General features: G+C 35.8%; 1 protein-coding gene across 3 annotated transcripts in view; it reads right to left on the reverse strand.

Annotated features, from left to right (window-relative positions):
* CFAP47 (cilia and flagella associated protein 47) overlaps positions 1-24,057 on the reverse strand; it is a 455,597-nt gene that overhangs the window by 378,020 nt on the left and 53,520 nt on the right. For all 3 annotated transcript variants that reach the window (XR_005215040.1, XM_037824716.1, XM_037824715.1), the window contains exons 14-20: positions 17,997-18,213; positions 17,436-17,677; positions 12,737-12,867; positions 9,413-9,535; positions 7,957-8,088; positions 5,433-5,510; positions 2,899-3,043 (exon numbers count right to left, since the gene is read on the reverse strand). Coding sequence is in view for 2 of the 3 variants with exons in the window: in XM_037824716.1 (XP_037680644.1) it covers positions 2,899-3,043; positions 5,433-5,510; positions 7,957-8,088; positions 9,413-9,535; positions 12,737-12,867; positions 17,436-17,677; positions 17,997-18,213 (1,068 nt within the window). In the remaining variant the exon portion in view is untranslated. The remainder of the gene's footprint in view (positions 1-2,898; positions 3,044-5,432; positions 5,511-7,956; positions 8,089-9,412; positions 9,536-12,736; positions 12,868-17,435; positions 17,678-17,996; positions 18,214-24,057) is intronic.

Here is a 24,057-nt window from a genome sequence, read left to right on the forward strand (position 1 = left end):
AAGGAAGGTAACAATTAATTCCAACCAGCTGGATAGGGCTGGGGATGGGGCTAGTAATTTATAGGACTCAAGAAGGTGAGGCTAGTTTGTGAAGGAAGTTAGGATTTCAGGTAGCAGAGATAGAAGGGGACAAGCTATCCTAGGAGAAGGGAGCCCAGTGCAATTGGGAGGAAATGAGTAATACAAAATGGCTGCAGCAGAGACAGCCCATGGAGCCTGTAACCGGACAGGTGACTGGAAAAACAAGGTGGGGTCATCATCAAGTGGATCTCAACATTTCCTATCTCATCAGCCACTCTATCAAAGAACCCTGAAACAATTATGTGAAAAACAAAAGCCTAATTTGTGAAAGGCATTTAGGTGTTAGAATAGTTGTAATAATGAAATGCGTTTCCAGGACATTTTAAGAATAAACTTTATCGCAAATTGTTAATAATTGTTAAGGTCATTTAATGTGCCTCCTAGGCTGTTTCCACAGCCTGCTGCCGATAACCACTGCTATTGGTAACGGTAAACCTGCAAAGTTGTTTAAGCTGAGGAGAGATGTGATCAGATCTGTGCTTTAAGGAGAACACTCTGGGATCAGTATGAGGAGAAAGACCTGGAGGCAGGGAAACCACTGGGCAACCACTGGATGAGATGTTGCAGTGGCCTAGAGCAGAGTCAAGAGCTAAGGCTAAGGCAGAGAGGTGGAAAGGAAGGCACTTTGCCAAGTACCTCTGTAGAATAACCAGCAAGAGTCCATGATCCGTTGAACAAAGGGGATGAGAGGAAAGGGGGCAGTCAATGAGAATAAATATTAAAGCTACCAAAGTTCCAAAACCCAGATTTTTAAAAAAGAAATAACTGCCTACTGTCACCTTTCTGGGGCTATTCTACAGGCCCCTCAAACACAACATGCCCACCTAAACATGATCCTCTTCCTGTGTTCCAGAAACTAAGAACGTGCTGGCACCTTCAGCCACCTACTTCTTAGAGTTGAGATCAGGGAGTGACTGGAGACTCCCTCCTCTTCCCAAGTACCCATATCTACTAGGCTACCAAGTCAGAGCATTTGTACTTTCTCAGTACCTTTGGACTTCCTTCCCTCTCCAGCATAACTGCCTGAGTCTAGTTGCTCAGCACCTCTCAATTGTATGGCCACAACTTCTAACTGGTCTCTATGTCTTTGACCTTGCCCTCCCCACTCCCACCATTTCACCCAACCCATTCTCCACACTGTTCCAAAAGTAAAATTAAAATTAGTAAAGCACAAGCCTAATCACGTCATTGTCTGGATGTCAATCCTTTAATGGTGCTGCTTAACCTCTAGGATAAAAGTCCAGGAAAGGCCTTAGGTGACCTGGACCCCACCTGACACGCCAGTCCTGTCCCTCTATGCTCTGGATATCCTGAACTACTTACCAAACAGACTCATTTCTAGATCTTTACTTGCATTCTCTCACGTTATCTCCTTTGCTTGTGTATCTCCTCCTCATTCTTCAAGACTTCAGTTAGGCATCAACTTCTCCAAGAAATCTTTCCTTATTGCTGAGTCTTGGCTAGTTTCCCCAGTATGTACTCCCATAGCATGTACTCCCCAGTATGTACTTCCCCAGTATGTAACCCCACAGATTATAGTAATAATTTCATTCCTTGTCCATCTCTCCTACTGCCCTGGGTGGTCTCTATTTGCTTACCTCAATACAATAGCCACCCTTCTATGTTCTGCTCTGTCCTGACTTTTATAGATGAAATGATTCAGCCTCCCTCACCCTTCAGCCTCTGCTTGCATTGGGCCACTGAGAGATGCCAGTAAGACATCAGAGGGCAGGAAGAGAGAGAGAAGTCAGAGTATTTAGGTCCCCACTTCCTCGCTGCCTTGGCTGCAGCTCTGGCAGTGGCTGTACTCCTTTACAGTTTAGCTACCAGCTGGTCCCTCTTTAAAAGCTTCATATCCCACAGTACTCCAATAATATCTTCCCTTTTTCTTGCCCATTCCAGGCTCAGGGTGGTAGCAGTTCCCATTCTTTACTGGTTTCTTCTAGCTCGGCCCCCACTTCTATAGGTAATTCCTTCATTCAACTCTCTTCTGTTAAACCCTCTGAGACATCTGTTTACTACTGAGGCCATGACTGATACGCTTACTGGACACTTCTTGAGAACTTGAATATGTCTTATTTATCTTTTTGAGTGAAAGACTTGTATGTAGCATGTGATAGGGATTCAACATATATTTACTGAAGAAAAACTGACAAAAAACAAGGGTCAGAAAACTTTTTCTCTAAAGGTCTGGACAGTAAATATTTTAGACATTGCAGGTAACATGGTTTTTGTCATAGTTATTCAACTACGCTATTATAGCATGAAAGCAGTCATAAACAATATGTACACAAATGGGTACATCTATATTGAAAAAAAAAACTATTTACAAAAACAAGTGGCAGGCCAGATTTGGCCCATGGGCCTAAGTTTACCAAACCTGGACTAAACAAATGAAATGCACTTATAAAAAGTAATAGTTTGTTTAAACCTAATTTAAGACAGACACCTAATACATGTGTTTTAAATGAAATTCAGAGCACTCTCCAAAGACATTTACCCAAAATTCTTGAGCAATTAAAACTAGTAATAAATAATTGTATTTTCATATATTGTATATATTTAACATACTTAAGTTACTATATTAAGTCAACTAATAAGCACGGTTATATATCAAGTATTGCCAAAGTGTTCTGATATTAATATTAATATCTTTCTAGAGAAAATCATCCTGGCTTATATAGTATAAAAATCATGTATGGAGTTATTACAAATATTAAAGAATAATTGCCCTTGTACTATTTTCCCAGTTATACTTTAGAGAACTTAAAACTGTTTTACTTGTACAATGATAACATAATTGTATAAAATATATACCTGTTTTGTCTTTAATATCCATTGAAAAATCTCGAAAGTCTCCTAGGTCAAACTCCACTCTGGCATGTGTTATACCTTTGTTTTTTATTACAAATGGAATAATCTGGGTGGCACCGACATAAGTGCCACTGAAATTAAACACATTCTAAAATTTAAAAAATAAATAATAATTAGAAAGTAAAGGTACCATTTATGGAAAACATAAACTAAAACTTACACTGTTGTGTCTATCAAGGACATTATTAACTACAAAGCAGAACTCTATATAAAATAGTCATCTTTTCCTTCTCCCCACTTATGCAGTTACCAAATCCTGTTAGTTCTGCCTCCTTTTTCACCTCTTATCCTCATTTTAACTGTTTGAAATCAGTAACTCACTGCTTTTCATTTAGTCTCTAGATTCTAATATTCTCCAATTTCCCCCCTCCACAACTAAGTCACAATTAAACTAATAGAGACTCTAACCAAATCTCTTCTGTTTATACAACTTTGATGGTTCCCCATCATCTGTATCAACTATGGTACAAATGTGCAAGTTCTTTGCAGGGCTCACAAAGCTCACCATGAATTTCCTCTGCCTCATTCTCCAGCCTCATTTAGCTCCACTCATTCTATCACTTGACACTTCAGCAAGCTGTATGCTTTGTCATTTCCTACCCACAACTTGATGCTTTACCCTTCTGTGTCTCTATCTTATTGTTCCTTCTGTGAGGAGGGCCCTTCCCTAACTCGTAATTATCTTATAAAATATTATACATCCTTAAGTCCTAGTTAGATAAACCAGAGTTAATCACTCTGTGCTCAAGAATACTTCTGTTCCTTATATTTACTTATATTTTGACATCACATAATCTGTTTCTTTACATAACTATCTCTCCTTACTTGACTTTAAGCCTCATCTATTTTTACATACCTAGAAACTACCTGAAATACATATATATATACACATATATATATACATATAAAACACTTGTTTGATGCAACTGAACTCTAGCTCATATGCCAGGCATATGCCTATACCACAAAATTTTGCAGGGGTCCTCCTTCAAAATTGCTATCTCAGAGTTACTAGAGATACCCTATAGTTCCTTAGTAAAAGCATCACATATAGCATTAAAAGAAGAATGAGGCAACAGTATTCAAAGATTGAAGCAAATATTTTATTAAGGTCATCTGGCCACTATTTGTTTCACTTAAAATATTAACCTAATCATATACATGAACTTTGTAAAATTCAAAAAGGATAATGAAAAATTGATGCTTTGTGTCTCAATACTAATTAGGAAATTTTAGCTAAAATGAGCTTAAGTGTAAGACTGGCATGGGATAAGAGGAGTGATTTTTTATTTATATAAAACATCAATTTTTCATTACCTTCTCAAAACTTTAAAAATCCAACATATTTAAGGCCTGTTGATTAAATTATATTAATATAAAGCCCTATAAACAACTCAGTTATATCATAACATGCAGAGCATGTCCTGTTAGTCTTTAAGATGAGAAATTAAAGTAGTAAACATTGCAATCTTTACCTAATGTTATTCAAGGAAAGACACCATACCAGAGGCAAAAAACACTCTGGATACTACACGGTTTAATCTCCAGGATCTATGGCAGCCTTGGACAAATTAGTTTAGTACCTGGCAATCTATCTGGATTTACCATGCCTTGGACACTGAGTAAAACAGAGATTATAAAGCTGTTACTTAAACTCAGACACTAGAATTCTGATGCCATTAAAGTGCCGACAAACAGTGAGACTTTGCCTGAGGCAGCCAGCTGGACTCTCCTCAATTTCTGTTCCGTTTAGTTCTGTACCAAAATGGTGCTAGGTGTTGCAATACTAGTGGGGAAGTACAACATATAGACAGATAACCTGACAATAATATGGCCACTGCTATATGCTGGAGATGTTCTCAGAGTGCTTTATGGAGTCAATAAAGGGACATGTGGGGCTGCTTGAAGGACCAGAGAAAGTTTCTTTGGGTAGATGAGACCAGATCTATCCAATTCTGGAAATAGTAGCCAGAAAAAAAGGGGTGTGTGTGTGTCTGTGTGTGTGTGTGTGTCTGTGTGTTCATATGCATATGTGTTGTTGTGTACTTAAAATGAATAAAATGCAGCTACACACATCTTAGATGAACTTTGAAAACACAATATTCAACTAAAAGTAACTAACCAAAGACTGCAAATGGTAGGCCTTTGTCATAGAGCTCAAAAGCAAACACAACTAAATAATGAATGGTTGAGGGCTCATATACATATGATGACACAATTAGAGAAAGTAAAGGGATGATAATCAAAAAAAACAACCAAGTGGCTATATCTTATGAGGGACAGGATCATGATGAAGCCTACAGATGGATTTAATAGTATCAGTAGTGTTCTAGCGCTTAGTATCTACTGGTGAATTCGTAAATCTTCATTTAAATTTATCCTTCATCATATAATTATGTATATATTCACTAGGGAACTATGACAAACGAAAACCACAACACTCACAAAACGATTACACAAATAGGTAACATACTCACTGGATTGATTTCAACATCAGCGACCTCAATAGATCCACCAATTCTAAGGTCTATGATATTTGCATGGCGGATAGCAACCTTATTTAGGAGAAATATAAAACTTTGTAGAAACTACATTAAAATGTAATCGTACATTGCTGAAGTATTAGCTGGCATTTACATAATATTTTATAACTTAAATAATCATTACATCTTATAAATTTCACGAGATGTATTCTGGCAGTTGTCATCACATTCCTTGTTAAACAGAACTGATACTCCTAAGACGACTGAGCATTCATCAGTTAAAAATTTCCACCACAAAGGGAATCAGCTGAGGCTTGTGAAATTGACTGCAGAGTTCTACCCATTTGCCATTCTCTGCAGCACTTTTTTTCTCATTTAATTTCGGTGGGTTATTCAAAATTAAAACAAGCAGGAAACTGCAACATATTTCTTCCCATATAAAGATAGTAAGATTCACCATAACCATAATAATTATAATAATAGCAGCTAACAATTGATGAATATAGGGACCAAGTATAGTACTAAATACATTATCTCCTTTTTAATCCTCAGTATCCTATGAGGTCACTACTGTTAACACCCCTAATTTACAAGCGAAGACAATTGAGGATTAGAGAAGCCAAGCAATTTGTCTTTTCTGGAGGTCACACAACTTGAAATCAGCAGTGGTTAAACTTGAACCAAGGACCATCTAAAGCCAAAAAAAAAAAAAAAAAAAAAAACCAAACAAAAAAACCACTCTCTTATCATTTACACTCAACTGCCTCCAAGAAAATTAAGACAGTGAGATAATTTATTTATATAATTCCTACAAAACAGAGAACTATAGATTATCTGAATATATAATTTGTTAAGCAAAATCTCAGAAGCACAAAAATATTATTCTTGAAAGGGCTCTTCCTATATAAGAATTGGAAGGAATCTCTTTTTCAGTGAGAAAGAGACAAGAAGATGAGTAACAGAGTTGGAGGGACATGTTGAGTTTGAGGCACCTTTTATATCTCAATGTGGAAATGTCTAGTAAAGAGACATTTTACTTATTCTCTTAGTCTGCTGCATTTCCCCATCACAGTACTTATAACACTATATTGCAATTTTCTACTGAATTATTTGGATCCCCACCAGATTGTAAGCTTTTTTGAAATCTAGGACCCTGGTTATCTTGCTCACTTTTGGATCCCTAGCATTGACAACAGAGGCTGACACATAATATTCACCCAGTAAATACATGATGAATAAACATAATATCCCACCCAGTAAATATGTGATGAATAACTGAATAAATTAACCTCATTATATTTTATTGTTAAAAGTGGTAAGCTTTGTAAAAATAGCATAATCCTCTAAAATACAGAAGTTACGTTTATAGTAAAATCAATATTTTGGTGACAATATTTTGGAATTTTTTCCAGAATATGGGGTTTTAAAAAGTATATATTCAGTCCTACTCTCAGATCATATGCTAGAATACTTAATTTAAAAATGTCTTCCATTACGTATTTCCTTATAAAAGTGAAGTACAATTCTTAATCTACTTGTGGGCCAGACAGATCAGTGTCCATTCCATTAAGTAACATATTATTTAATAATTAGTTGTTATGGGATATTGAAGGATATAATGGACATATTTAAAGCTACTCATTTTGATCTGATGGCAGCATAAATACACATATTTTTTAATGTGAGTAAATGTACACAGTTAATCATCAGGTGGAAGATCAGCAGCATACCATTCCTTGAGCTTTATAATTAAACAGAATTTTAAACAGGCAAGTCTTACCTGTCTTCTTAATTCTGATTAATATATACTTAGAGAAATGTCTAAAATCAAGACAATATCATTTCATTTACATAATTCCCAAAACATCAAGCAGTAAAACATTTTATTTGTGCTATAAAATACAGAAGATGTTGGTAACATATAGAATTTGCCTAAAATTCATATAGTCACTAAAGCTATTTAGAATTAGCATTCCAAAATAGAAATTTTTCCCTAAGTTACCTAACTAAAGACACCCGTTGCTCTGTGACTAGTGAGGGCTTGTCACACTTCAGAAATGTCAACTCTCATCAAAATTTCATGTGAAAAGTGCCTCATTGATGAAAAGTGTTCATTTCAACTTACTATAAATTTTTACCACCAACATTCATGAAACAAATTTCTTCCAAACATCCCCACCAAATTCTGTTTCCCAATTTCACCACAGATGAAGTAGGTAGAGGTGTAGGCAGGTAAAATAATCTATTTTTTAGATCTCTAAAAACTGTGCTTCTTTAAATCTGACTCAATTGCTAGAAAAACAACAGAAACTTAAAAAATTGTTCTTCATTGTCAAAACATTTAAACTTATTTCCAACAGAAGAAACTAAAACAAGTTTTCTAAAAATAAACTGGGCACATCATTTTAAAGCATTTTATGTACTATTATAAGTACCTTAAACAAAACAGTAATTATGTACTATTATAAGTACCCCTTAGACCCATTTAAGGTACAAACAAATGCATATATAGACATACCTTTGCTCTTGTATCAAATTTTTCTGCCAAAGTAGGTGTACAGGAGATATTGAGGACAGTTATCCCCCCCAGTGGAATTATTCCTTCAGATGGAACAATATTAATCGTAGACAAAAGACTCTGGTCACAAACCTATGAGTGAAAATTTTCAGAAATGCTATGTTATCTCCTTTAAAGTTACTGTCTTTAAGCTTTCATAGGGAAACTTCCAAACTACTATCTAGACAGAAAACCTCAAGGCCCAGGGCATGAGACAATTTTGTAACAGATTACCAAACACCAGATGCACAAATAGTTTGAACTTCAAAAAGGAATTGCTAGCCTAACCCAACAAACAGAACCTTCTGTAGTGGCATCTTCTAATTTAAATAGGATGATAAAGTTTATTATCTGCAGTTGCTTCCAAGACTTTGCAAAATTATAAGACCAGATATATCTGTTACAGAGGATACCAAAATTCTAGTTACTAATCTGACAATTTCCTTTTCTACTTTCCAAAGAACTGAAAGCAAAGTTAGTATGGAAACAGGACAATAATCTCATCTCCTCTTCTTTATTATCTCCTTGATAGAAAGCCTAATGTTTAAGATAGCAATTTGACCTTCAAAAAAGGTATAAGTAACTTACCAAGGATTTATGGTGTGGTTTGTCAGAAGCCAATTTAGGTCTATCTACCATGCTTTCAGCCAGAATAATTTAAAGGGAAGTTGGTCAAAATATTTGTAGGGGTGAGGAAACAAATAGACTATTAAGGTAAAAACTACTCTGAAGCAACCGAGAATAAAAGGGTATCCTGATTTGTGTATTTAGGCCAAAGATTGATTTAAGGAGAAAAGGACATGTAAATGTAAAAAGCCTGAATGAAAGATCTCAAACACTAACCACTGCTGCCACCCTTGTTGGGAGAAGGGGATGGTGAAATTGTTTTTCAGGAAAAAAACAAACAAACCTCTCTATCCTCACCTCACTGCCCCCATTTAAATTAGGAGCAATAACAATAAATAGAATATCCTTAGAAATGGCCTCATTCTAGGTCCCGTTTGCTAACATAACCATCCAGAGTTTAGAGTGAAAATGAAGAGCATAAGAAAATTGCATAACTAAATATGAAGTATAATCTTAATTACTAATGTATATATTTTAATTTTATTTTTATTAAATAATCTCTTTATCAATAAAACAAACTAAAATACAGAAAGAATAGATGGGGAAGAAGAGAAGGAAAGGAAAGACTAAGAAAGAAAGGGAGAGAAAAAGGATTTTTATGGAAAGTGAAAAGGACAAACTAGATGCTCTGTATTCCAGTAAATCCCATATGACATATCTTAAGAGAAGCATAAATCCATTTATAAGGATTAACATACTAACTTCATAGTATTCATGGCAAAAGAAAAATTAATTCAAAGCATAATGTGATCTGATCCATACAAGAAATAAGATCAAAATACTACATTACCTTGAAATAAGCATGATTTTGTCCAACATTGTGAAGAATGGCTTTCCTCCAAGTGGTTAAACCTTGAGGGCTATTGCTGAAGAGTATCCTTGGCTCCAAAAATACGACCTTGGTGGGACCAACCTAAAAACAAGAAGATAATGGGGGAAAATGCAATAGGAATAATAGTAAATGAAATACTTTTTTCACTGCTTTGTTCACAAAAATGAAGTATTTTCATTGGAAATACACATTAATCAAAGAGATGACTGCTGAAAGAAAATGAAAGCAAACTTCATAATGTTGCTATACTTGTTATTCAATTTGTTCTATCATGCAAGATAAATCCCACTTCTATTTAGGTATTTTGGATATAATAACAATAACAACAGATTGTGCACCAACTATGAGCCAGACATAGGACTAGTTCTTCACTTACTTTATCACTATGGCTTATCAGTCCAGAAAGTGGCTAAAAAGCAGTTGGACCATGTCTGTATTATTCACCTTTGAATACTCAGAACTTGGTATAGGGCCTAGTACAAAGTGTGGGCTCAATAAATAACTGTTAAATGACTAGACGGATGGTACTATCAAATTTTACAGCTGCAGAAACTGAATTTCAGGATGAGTAAGTATTTTGCCTAAGTCATGCAGTGATTAGCATTCACCAGGGCTGGCAAACACGTATAAATATATTATATTTCAACAAACATAATTTTTTTATTAAATTCAGTTTTATTGAAATACATTCACACACCATACAATCATCCATGATATACAATCCACTGTCCACAGTATGATAACATAGTTTTGCATTCATCACTACAATCTATCTCTGAACATTTTCCTTAATTTTTGATGTATCAACCTAGAGTACGCTCTCTGTGGCCAAAAGAATTTCTTACTGTGAACAAAGAATTAAAGTCAATACTCTTCACAGGGAAAGAGGAGACAGTAACTAGAGGAGCAAATACACACACACACACACACACACACACACACACACACTTCTCCTCTATAATATAATTCAGTTACATTCAAGGAAATTTTTTAAATATGAAGTGTGATCAGATTTTGTGGTGTGCTTAAGAAAAGGGAAAACAAGATGGAATATTTAAAATGTACCCTCAGACTGGGGAAGACAGAGAAAGATAACTCTATGAAGGACATGAATTTGTGACTGAAAGTCATGTAGATTAATCACTCAAGTGGACCTTTAGAGATCATCTACCAGCCTTCCCTAGCTGTGTGCAGGGTGCTACTATGTATATGTAGAAGGAAAGGATTCATGGGTCACCTACGTATGGGAAATAAGGTGCCAAATGAAATTATCCAGGCACGTTTCTATCAGAAGTCTTCTCATGGTGCTAAATATGCTGATAACGTGCAGTTTGCTTATCTGAGAATGGAGAGGTAGTTCACTCTGATTTGCAGAATTAGTTAAGCACTGGACTCCCCCCCCCCACTCCAACACGAAGCCCCTTACAGAACTAGTGCATCATAGAACATATTTTGAGAAATGGTGATAGTATCCACTACTCTGAATTTACAGAAAAGCGAGCAGTAGCAAAGAGGAACTGGAACTCAAAGTTCAGTTAACTTGAATGGCTTCAAACTAATTTACATAAAAATAATCTAATTCATTATTCTGATATCTCAGAATTTAATTCTTTTCCCATTCCAGTGTAGGAAAAGCAAAAAGCAAAATATCATGCAGGATAACAGCAAAGGTGGTGGTGGCAAACAGATCACAGATCTGGATATAAATTCCAATTAGTTCATTTACTGCCTGTGTGAACACATATCAGTTATTTAACCACCCCAAGACTCCATTTCTTCATCCACAAATTGGGGATAATAGCATGTGCCTCATACAGTTGTTGTAAGGGTTAAATTAGGTAATACATGAATAGCATTTAGCATGGTGCCAGACATACAGTCATTACTCAATAAGCAATACCTATTATTAATGCTGTCTAGATTACTATATTGCCCATTATATTAGTAAACTTTAACATGAGTAAAATTTATGTTAGTAAACCTTTCAATAACATTAATGTAAATAATAGTTAAAACAAACATGTATACATGTGTTCATCAAAAGACAGCTATAAGAACGTTTACAGAACATTTTATAGTAACTAAAAAATCTAGATACCCTATGATCATGCAATGGAATACTACTCAGGAATGACAATGAAGCATCTACAACCACATACATCAGCGTAGATGAATCTCACAAACCTAATGATAAACAAAAGAAGCCAGAGTAAAGAGAACATATGGCTTGACTGCATTTACATAAAGTTCAAGAACAGACAAAACTTAACGATTCTCTCAGAATCAAGGATAGTGATGACCCTTGGAGAGGCACATAGTGCCTGGAAATGAGCACAAGGCAGAAAGGGACTTTTAGGGTGATTTGGATGCTGGTGACAAAGGTGTTATCAATTTGTGAAAACTAATTGAGAGACACATAATTTATAACATGTGTACCTCTCCGTATGTATATTATACTTATATAAGAGGTTAAAGAAAGAAAGAATAACGAGTAATTTACACATAGTGAAAAGTAGTAGGCTCCACCTTATTTCAAGCCTGGCACAGAAGAAAGACCTTATGGGGTTCTGACTGTGACTTGACATTACCAAAGTAGATGAATCTCTCATTTTTTAAGGCTACCTGCTCCTTCATAGCTGAAATATGTATAGGCATAGACAAGGTCTGGAGATACAGATGGGATTAAGTAAAGCAGCATTTGGGCTTTGAGAAGGAAATTCAGTATGCCAGTAAAGTGCATTCTTGGTGTTCAAGAGGTGTGAAGTTAAGGCCTTCAAGACTGCTACCACAGAAACAAAGTTAAAATTACATGATACAGCCTTCACTTTACTCATATTTTCATTAAAATAAATATATTTTATAAAACTAAGAATTTTCTGTATTTTCTTGCTATGTAAATTAAAAGATCCATTTCATAATGAATTGCTAATTATTATGAGAATTTTAAACATGTAATCCAGGCAAAATATTTTATGTTTTTCTTTGGCTTCTGTTAATGAAATAACTTAATTTCAAATGGCTCCCCTGGTGGTATTACATATTATAGAGGCTTTAATGGGAAGCTAGTGTTGTTTTCATAAGAGTCTTGGATTTCTGAGTTAATTATAGATAACACAGAGAGGTGGCTACATGAAGGTGCTGAAATAATTGAGTATGTATTCAAAAGCAGTTTTTGCAAATATTATACACACACACACACACATACACAACCACATACACACATGTATAGCCAATGAATTTATAGTCCTCAAAATAAAAATCATATTCAAGGGAAATCATTACCTGCGCTGCACATTTGAGCGTTGATGTGTTTCCTTCATTGACCTGAAGAACAAATTCTCCCTTTTCTGGAGAACTGAAACTTGGCTGCCATGTTACTTCACATTCCAATGATGAGTATGCTTCGACAACACCTATACAGAGGATAGAGAGAGAAAAAGATATTTACCACATTTTAATTTTATTATTTGTTAATATCCAAAATAAGAGCTGACATGAAATTGTAACAGCTAAAACTCTAAAACTAGGGAAATGCTTACTGAGCAATTATCAGATGAATATATGCCTACAGGGTTTGATTATAAATCCAAAATGTATACCTTATTTTCCAATTTTAATAGGCAAACCACATATATGGCCAAAAAGTATGCCACTATTTGGAAAGCAATAGAAAATTTATGAGTGAAGCCAACAGTCCAGGAATAGATCTGGTCTTATGTACAGACAGTAGAAAACCATTTTTGATTTCCTGACCAAAATTATCCCCTCCATATGTTTGCTAATACGCTGAAATACCAATGAACATCAGATACTTTTTCGGGCTTTCTGAGGGAGGCATTATTTTAGAGGTATAACTTTTGATGTAGTTATCAGTAATTAACATATTTCTATAATTCATATGTATTGAGTACCTATTAGGAATCTCAGTGTGAGCTGTTTTATCTGATAAGAAAGAAAGATTTGATGGAAAGTATCATCTCCTTTGGAATAAGGGAAAGAATACTTGATGGAAAGAATGATTTAGAAGTTCTTCCATCAGGAAGAAAGGAGCATCTGTGATTCAAGGGTTCTGGGTACTGAATAGTAGGATGGGTGACCATCAAAAAGAAACTCTGCTTTTCGGTCAGATTGACTCTTACGTGAAAAGGGAAGCAGAATTACAGACCTTTTAGGAAAAACAAGCTCTGCAGTCTGAGTGACTTGGATTCCAGTCCTGGTTCTACTATTTACAAGTTGTGTGGCCTTAGCCAAGTTAGTCAAACTCAATGATTGTTGCCTTAATATTAAAAAAATTTTGTAGTGCCTATCCCCTAGGTTTGCAGTAATCATGTACAGAGATAACACTGATGTGAAGTTATTAACACAGTGTGTGATGCCCAGAAATCACCAAGTGTCAAATATTATTTATTAATGCTCTTGAATGCCAACACTGTGCTAGGCACAGTGATTTATGAATAGAAGAGTTGCTGCTCAGGGAAATGCTAATAGCCTAGTAGGGATCTATGAGGATCATATTTGGCTGTAAGCAACAAAATTCCCTGTTCCAGTGGTTTAAGTAGATAAGGGTTCTTTTATCTCATGTAATCAGAAGTCCAGAGAAAAGTATTCCAGGCCTGGCTCAGCAGGTTCTATTTTCCTAAACTGCCATTCCTCACTACGTGGCCATCCTCAGTCTGGAAAGATCAGTGGTACAGGGGTGAGAGAAACATAGATTATAGGGTCAAACTTCCTGATTGAAACTTCAGCTCTGCCACTTACTAACTGAACTCTTGGGCAATTTATTTAACATCTCTGTAACTCAGTTTCCTCCCCTGTTAAATGGGGCTAACAAAAAATAAGAGAGTTGTTGTAGGGATTAAATAAGTAATATATGTAAAGGTACTTGAAAGAGGGCCTGGCACATAGAAGGGGAATGGTCCTAACAGAAATTTCTGTCTGTATCTAATTGTCAACAGAGGCTGGGAAAAAGAGTTTTCTACTAAATAAAATTGCTTCTCCAAACAAAATTGAGGTCCTGTTAAGAAGAAAGGGGAATAGATACTGGATATGGGCATAGCGTCATCTACTGCAATAGAGACAGATATAAACAACTAATTGTAGATGATATAACTAAGGCATAATGGGAGCAGAAAAGAGAAGGAAGTATCTAAAAATTTCATCAGTAATAATATAAATTGTACAAAATTTATTCAATGCTGTCTGAAATAGATTCGGGTATTTGTGCCAGTTTGAATGTATTATGTCCCCCAAAATGCCATTATCTTTGATGAACTCTTGTATGGGCAGACGTATTAGTGTTGATTAGATTGTAATTCTTTGATTGAGTGTTTCCATGGAGATGTGACCCACACAACTGTTGGTGATAACTCTGATTGGGTAATTTCCATAGAGGTATGGCCCCACCCATTCAGCATGGGCCTTGATTAGTTTACCAGAGCACAATATAAGCTCAGACAGAAGGAGTAAGCTTGATACAGCCACGAGGAACACTTGGAAGAATGTACAGAGAACTGAGAGCAATTGAGAGTGACATTTTGAACAGGAGCTGCAGCTAGAGAGAACAAAACGCCCAAGAGCAACATTTTGGTGAATGCCATTTTGAAACGCAACCTGGGAGCAAGCAGACACCAGCCACGAGCCTTCCGAGCTAACAGAGGTTGTCCAGACACCAATGGCCATCCTTCAGTGAAACTACGCCTTACTTTGGACACTTGATGTCCTTAAGACTGTAACTTTGTAACCAAATAAACACCCTTTATAAAAGCCAATCCATTTCTGGTCTTTTGCTAAAAGACAGCATTAGCAAACTGGAACAGTATTATAGTTATTTTCTAAATAAAAAAATCAAAAGTACTTAAAGACTAATGGTATTGCTCTTACAAATGTTTTATTTGGAATTAAATGTCTTTTTGTGATTTGGGGATAATTATTTGATTAAGAAACTGTAAAGCTGTTGTGAGTAACCAAAAGAAAGTGAAAGTAAATGCTAAAATCTCCCCTGTAAAAGTAAGAGTTCTAAACACCATGAGAGACATAACTGGAGCTCTGGTTTGTAATGCTGAATACCACATCCGTTTTGCACAAATTAAGTATCATCGTTGCATTTCCATGGCAGCCTCAAGGGAATCCTAGCCCATTCAGCCCTGGCTAGGGATGGGGGAATCCAAGGAAAAGTGCTAGTGTGCTATGCTTTATAGATATGTTAGTGAAATATCAAGCAGTTGATCAGAACCTAGAGCTGGAATGCAGGAAACATAGCTAGTGGTGTTTTATACCTGTCCAAACAAACTGGAGGTGGTTTTTGAAACGCATAGAAATCTTTTCTCTTTTTATTTCCAATTATCCTCTCAGTATTTCTCCAGATTGGGGCAGGATCCAGTTATATAGTACTAATTATGAAGAAAAAAAGAGGTTGGAAATGAACATGTTAAGTACTGATGAAAGTACACTTCAAATGTGAAAAAAATACATGATCTAGGAATGTGCTTTAGCCAAAAAGATTACACATGGCTATACCAGTGATTTCCAACCTTTTGGAGGGACAGCCCCACTCGTTCTCTTGATAAATTTATCAACATCTCCAGCTATGCATCCACACTAAAGTCATGTGGATTAAAATTAATGTTTAAGATTGTTTATAACACTCCTTGTTACAAACACTTGTAGGGTTACATAAAAATTCTGATTTGGAAATGAATGATATAAGAAAATACACTAAAGCAACATTTATACAAACCAAGACTCCTCTGAGATCTGAATTATAGTTCGTTTATATCCCAAATAATGGCTACTACTAAATTTGAGATAAAAAGGGAGGGAGCAAGGAAGTGATAATGGAAACGGACAGCATGATCCATGAAAAGGGGTTATTACTCTGAGGACATGTTCAGGAAAAAAAGTCAAAACAGATTAGCAAATTTTCCTAATCAAATAGCTATCCATTTATTTGTCAACTAATCTTTGCCAGGAATGATAGATGAAGTTTTCCATACATTTAATCTTCAAAGCACCCTTATGATATAGATTATTCTCTCTGTTTTACAGCAGAATACTCTCATGCTCATAGAGTACTTTGCTCAAGATCACAAAGCTGGTGAGAGACTAACATTAGTTTTGAAATCAGATATATCTGATTCCAAAGTTTATTTTCTTTCCATGTACACAGAACTGGATTTCAGCTGGTTATAAAGCACCACATGAGTCACTGCAAAGGTCCAGATCTTTCCATATAGCTGAAAAGGCATGGCATGTACATAAAACAAAGGTGCCATATTGATCATTCAGTTTCTAATTTGCCATTTTATTTCCTTAAATGATAGCTAGTGTCCTCATGAGGTCTTCAAGCACATCACAATGATGTTTTCCAAATTTGACAGGCTACTAGTTAAGTCATAGTTAGCAGTTAACAGGGCTTAGTTTTATAACAGGTGCAGATTGTAGAATTATAGATTCCAGGGAATGGCAGAAGCAAGGTTAAGATGATGGGTAACAAATGTAAAAGACCATCAAAAACAATAACTCCGAGACTGTTTTCCATTAATTAAAAATTTCTCATTTGGAGGGGTTTCTTTTACGTTCAGAAGCATATTAACTGGATTCTAATAATTGTATTAAATGTTGAACATAAAGAATTTATAAATCCTAAAAATCCAAAATCTAATAAAATGTATGTTATTCTGATCACATCATTCTCACAGTAAAACTAAACAGAAATCACCTTTTCCACCAGGATCCATATTTTCAAATCATATATATGTGCATAAAAATAAATGTGCCTGATGACTATCTTATTTATGTCTATGTTCTTAGTGTCAAGTATACAGCACACAATAAATGATTAATGCTTGAATACCTGAATGAATAAATCAATGAAGGAAGGAAGGAAGAAAGGAAGGAAGGAAGGGCAGGAAGGAGAGAGGAAGGGACAGAGGGAAGGAGAAAAGGAAGAGAAAGAAATCAAACAAATGGGTTAAATCATTACCTGTAGCTGGACGAATGTTAAATGCCATCCCTCTTTCTTTGTTTACTGGTTCCCATCTAAATCGGGCACAATAATTGTGGCGATTATATAACTTAACTGTTCCTCTAAAATATGTTTCCACCAAGAAGCCTTGTGGTCTCAATACTATCTCATCACATGATAGCTCAAGCCTTACTGGAAGGACAACCGCCATTACAAGGATGTGCCCACCAGGTACGTTGTTCACTGTGAACGTGAAAGACCTGTAACAGCAAACGCATACAAATTTTAACTGATCATAGCTATTTTGTTATTATAGAATTCATTAGGTCTAAATATTCACATACTATTGGGTAACATCCACAATTGATTCTTAGTATGTAATGCATAAAAATAATTATGAATGATAATTATACTACCACTAAAATATCAATCCATGAATCTACAAAGTGACACATACACAGTTTCTATGTTTTGAGACAAAATATAATATATGCTACAATTATTTGGGATCAAATATATACATAAGCTATAAAAGGACACTTTCATTCTAGTAAACAGAAATTAGAAAATAAATCCTACTTCCAAAATTTTCCAATGGTGGGTGATTCAAATACCATTGAAATGTAAGTACTGGTTGTAGGCGGAATCACATACGAAAATTGGTTGGTCTTCTGAAGTTCCTCTAAATCAATATCTAACTGTATCAAAATATGCATGGATAGCATATTAATAACATGAAGTAGATGAGTATTTCTTGAATTCACACAAACCTCACCAAAGTTAAGGACAGAGGGCCCTGAAATAATGAAAAGGAAGTTATCAAGCATAATGCTTGCAAAGGTCATTGATTTACTTTGTAAGCTTTCATACTATATATATATATATATATATACATTTAATTTTATTTTATTGAGATTGTTCACATACCATACAATTATCCAAACATCCAAAGTGTACAATCAATTACCCATGGTACTACCATACAGCTGTGCATCCATCAACACAATTAATTTTTTTTTCAATTTTTAGAACATTTTCATTACTCCAGAAAAGAAATAAAGACAAAAAAAGGAAACTCAAATCCTCCCATACCACTAACCACCACTCCCCCACCATTATTGGCTCATAGTATTGGTATAGGCCTAAATATTCACATACTATTGAGTAACATCCACAATTGATTCTTAGTATGTAATATTTAAAAATAGTTATGAATGATAATTATACTACCACTGAAATATCAATCCATGTTACTGTTACTGTTGATGAAAGAAAGTTAAAATACTAATAACTGTAGTATATAGTTTGCAATAGGTATATATTTTTTTCTGATATGCCCCTCTATTATTGACTTCTGGTTATAGTGTCATACATTTGTTCTAGTTCATGAAAGAGATTTCTAATATTTGTACAGTTAATCACAGACACTGCCCACAACAAGATTCACTGTTTTATACATTCCCATCTTTTAACCTCCAACTTTCCTACTGGTGACATAACGTGACTCTTGAGCTTCCCCTTTCCACCACATTCACACCATTCAGCACTGTTAGTTATTCTTACAACATGCTACCATCACCTCTGTCCATTTCCAAACACTTAAGTTCAACCTAGTTGAATATTCTGCTCATAATAAGCAACTGCTCCCCATTCTTTAGCCTCATTCTATATCCTGGTAACTTATATTTCATGTCTATGAGTTTACATATTATAATTAGTTCATATCTGTGAGACCCTGCAATATTTGCCTTTATGTGTCTGTCTTATTTCACTCAATATAGTGCCCTCAAGGTTTCTTCATCAACCCATTTCTTTTAAGATGGTTTTGTTCACACACCATACATTCTTTCCTAAGTAAACAATTGTTGGTTCCCTGTATAGTCATGTATCATTGTATTCAGCACCATCACCACTATCTATATAAGGACATCTCCATTTCTTCCACAAAGAAGGAGGAAGAGTCAAAGAAGGCAGAGAGGCAAAAGAAAAAGAAAAGAGAAAGAGAAAAACAAACAAAAAACAAAACTTGATAGCTAGAAAGTGACAAAAGGAAAGATAGCATTAACCTAAAGTAGAATAAAGAGTCAGATAAAATCACAAATGCCAGGAGTCCCATACCCTTCCCCTATTCCCTACCCCCTGATACTCATTTAGCTTTGGTATATTGCCTTTGTTACATTAAAGGAAGTATAGTACAATGTTTCTGTTAACTATAGTCTGTAGTTTGCATTGATTGTATTTTTCCCCAATACCGCCCTGTTTTTAATGCCTTGCAAGGTTGACATTCATTTATTCTCCCTCATTTAAAAACATATTTGTATACTTTATCTCTATTGTTGACTACTCTGGGTTTCACTGAGTTATACAGTCCCAGTCTTTATCCATCCTCTTTCCTTCTGGTGTCCCATATGCTCCTAACCTCCCTCTTTCAACCATACCCACAGTCATCTTTGTTCAGTGTACTTACATTGCTATGCTACCATCACCCAAAACTGTGTTCCAAACCTCTCACTCCTGTCTTTTCCTATCTGTCTGTGGTCCCTTTAGTATTTCCTGTAGAGCAGGTATCTTGTTCACAAACTCTGTCATTGTCTGTTTGTCAGAGAATATTTTAAGTTCTCCCTCATATTTGAAGGATAGCTTTGCCAGATACAGGATTTCGGTTGGTGGTTTTTCTCTTTCAGTATCAAATATATCACACCATTTCCTTCCTGCCTCCAGGGTTTCTATTGAGAAATCCGCACATAGTCTTATCAAGCTTCCTTTGTATGTGATGGATCGCTTTTCTCTTGCTGCTTTCAGGATTTTCTCTTTGTCTTTGACATTTGATAACCTGATTATTAAGTGTCTTGGCATAGGCCTATTCAGATCTATTCTGTTTGGGGTATGCTGTGCTTCTTGGATCTATAATTTTATGTCCTTCATAACAGATGGGAAATTTTCATTGATTATTTCCTCTATAATTGCTTCTGCCCCTTTTCCCTTCTCTTCTCCTTCTCGGACATCCATGGCACATGCATTCCTGCATTTCATGTTGTCATTCAGTTCTCTGAGATGTTGCTCATATTTTTCCATTCTTTTCCCTATCTGTTCTTTTATGTGTAGGATGTCAGGTGGCTTCTTCTCCAGTTCCTGAGTGTTTTCTTCTGCCTCTTGAGATCTGCTGTTGCATGTCTCCATTGTGTCTTTTATCTCTTATGTTGTGCCTTTCATTTCCATAGATTCTGCAGTTGTTTTCTCAAACTTTCAATTTCTACCTTATGTTCACCCACTGTTTTCATGATATTCTTCATCTCTTTTGCCATACCTTCCCTAAACTTGTTGAATTGATTTAGCATTAGTTGTTTTGATTCCTGTATCTCAGTTGAAGTGTAAATTTGTTCCTTTGATTGGGCCATATCTGTGTTTTTCTTAGTGTAGGTTGCAATTTTCTGTTTTCTAGGCATCTGGTTTCCTTGGTTACCCCAATCAGGTTTTCCCAGACCAGAATGGGCTCAGGTCTCAGAAGGGAGCAATATTCAGTATTAGGTTTCCCTGAGGGTGTGTCTTAGAAGATTGACACACCATGTGAGGCCCAAAAAATTTATTCTGGTAACATATATTCAACCTAAAATTTCCCCATTTAAACACATTCAAATATATAAGTCAGTGGTGTTACTTACATTCAAAATGTTGTCTACCATTACCACCATCCATTACAAAATTTTTTCATCATCCCAAACAGAAATTCTATACCAATTAAGCATTGACTACACATTCCCTACCCCCACTCCAGCCCCTGGTAATTTGTACCGTAGATTTGAACTCAATGAGTTTGCTTATTCTGTTTTCTATCAATAAGATCAAACAGTATTTATCTTTTTGTGTCTGGCCTATATTACTCAACACAATGTCTTCAAGGTTCATCCATGTTATCGCATGTATCAGAACTTCATTCCTTCATATGACTGAATAATTTTCCATTGCATGTATATATCACATTTTATTCATTTGTCTGTTGATGGATGCTTGGGTTGCTTCCAATTTTTGGTAATTGAGAATAATGCCACTAGGAATATCAGTGTGAAAGTATCTGTTTGATTCCCTCTTCTAACACTTTTGGATATATACCTAGAAGTTGGATTGCTGGGTCATATGGAAATTCTATAATTAACTTTTAGAGGGACCACCAAACTGTCTTCCACAGCAGCTGCACTATTCTGCATTTCCACCAGCAATGAATGAGTGATCCTATTTTTTTACACACTCTTCAACACTTATTATTTTCCTTTTTTTTTTCTTTAATAGTGGATATTCTAGTGGGTGTGAAATAGTAGCTCATTGTGGTTCTGATTTGCATCTATCTGATGGCTAATGATATTCACTATCTTTTCATGTGCATTTTTGCCATTTGCATATCTTATTTGCAGAAATGTCTGTTCAAGTCTTTTGGCCATTTTTTACTTCGGTTACTTGTCTTTTTGTTGTTGAGTTCTCAGATTTCTTCACATATTCTGGATATGAAATGATTATCAGGTATTTGCTTTCCAAATGTATTCTGTGATTCTGTAGGTTGTCTTTTTACTTGCATGATGAAGTCCGTTGATGCGCAAAGCTTGTAATATTGATGAAGTCACATTTATATATTTTATTCTTTTATTGTTCATGCTTTTAGTATAAAGTCTAAGAAATCACTGTCTAATACCAGGTCCCGAAGTTGCTTCCCTATGTTTTCTTCTAGGAGTTTTATAGTTTTACTACTTATATTTAGGTCTTTGATCCATTCTGGCTTAATTTTGTGAATGATGTGACTTGGGGCCCACCTTCCTTCTTTTGCATATGGATATCCAGCTTTTTCAGCACCATTTGTTGCAGAGACAAATCTTTTCCAGCTAAGTGGATTTGGCAACCATGTCAAAAAACTTGGCTCTCGATATGAGGTTTTATTTCTAAACTGTCAATTTGATTGCATTGGTTAATATGTCTGTCCTTGTGCTAGGACCATGTGGTTATAATTAGTTTTATTTATTTATTTTTAATCTTCATTTTATTGAGATATATTCACATACCACGCAGTCATACAAAACAAATCGTACTTTCGATTGTTTACAGGACCATTACATAGTGGTACATTCATCACCCAAATCAATCCCTGACACCTTCATTAGCACACACACAAAAATAACAAGAATAATAATTAGAGTGAAAAAGAACAATTGAAGTAAAAAAGAACACTGGGTACCTTTGTCTGTTTGTTTCCTTCGCCTATTTTTCTACTCATCCATCCATAAACTAGACAAAGTGGAGTGTGGTCCTTATGGCTTTCCCAATCCCATTGTCACCCCTCATAAGCTACATTTTTATACAACTGTCTTTGAGATTCATGGGTTCTGGGTTGCAGTTTGATAGTTTCAGGTATCCACCACCAGCTACCCCAATTCTTTAGAACATAAAAGGGGTTGTCTAAAGTGTGCATAAGAGTGCCCACCAGAGTGACCTCTCGGCTCGTTTTGGAATCTCTCTGCCACTGAAGCTTATTTCATTTCCTTTCACATCCCCCTTTTGGTCAAGAAGATGTTCTCTGTCCCACGATGCCACGTCTACATTCCTCCCCAGGAGTCATATTCCACACTCCCAGGGAGATTCACTCCCCTGGGTGTCTGATCCCACATAGGGGGGAGGGCAGTGATTTCACTTTTCAAGTTGGCTTAGCTAGAGAGACAGGGCCACATCTGAGCAACAAAGAGGCATTCGGGAGGAGACTCTTAGGGACAACCATAGGGAGGCCTAGCCTCTCCTTTGCAGCAACTGTCTTCCCAAGGGTAAAACCTGTGGTAGAGGGCTCAACCCATCAAACCACCAGTCCCCTATGTCTGTGGTCATGTTAGCAGCCATGGAGGAGGGGGAGGCAAATACCCCTGCATTCTCAACAGGCTCCTCAAGGGGGCACTACAACTTTTTTTTTCCCTGTTTTTCTTTTTTTTTTTTTAACTTTCCCTTCTTTTTTAAATCATCTGTATGAAAAAAAAGTTCAAAAGAAAACAAACATACAATAAAAGAACATTTCAAAGAGACCATAACAAGGGAGTAAGAAAAAGACAACTAACCTAAGATAACTGCTTAACTTCCAACATGTTCCGACTTTACCCCAAGAAAGTTACCTAATATAGCAACATTTCTGTGAACTTGCTCCTTCTATATCCATCAAAAATCAACAGACCATAGTCATTCCTGGGCATCCCCAGAACGCCAAACAGCCCATCTGCTCTTCTTGGATTATTGTTCCCCCTTCCTTAATTGCTCTCTATTGCTAGCCACCTACATTCTACATTATAAACCATTTGTTTTACATTTTTCAAAGTTCACATTAGTGGTAGCATATACTATTTCTCTTTTTGTGCCTGGCTTATTTCGCTCAGCATTATGTCTTCAACGTTCATCCATGTTGTCATATGTTTCACGAGATCGTTCCTTCTTACTGCCGCGTAGTGTTCCATCGTGTGTATATACCACATTTTATTTATCCACTCATCTGTTGAAGGACATTTGGGTTGTTTCCATCTCTTGGCAATTGTGAATAATGCTGCTATGAACATTGGCGTGCAGATATCTGTTCGTGTCACTGCTTTCCGACCTTCCAGGTATATACCGAGAAGTGCAA

This window comes from Choloepus didactylus (genome assembly GCF_015220235.1).
Source record: "Choloepus didactylus isolate mChoDid1 chromosome Y unlocalized genomic scaffold, mChoDid1.pri SUPER_Y_unloc1, whole genome shotgun sequence".
Lineage (NCBI taxonomy): Eukaryota > Metazoa > Chordata > Mammalia > Pilosa > Megalonychidae > Choloepus > Choloepus didactylus.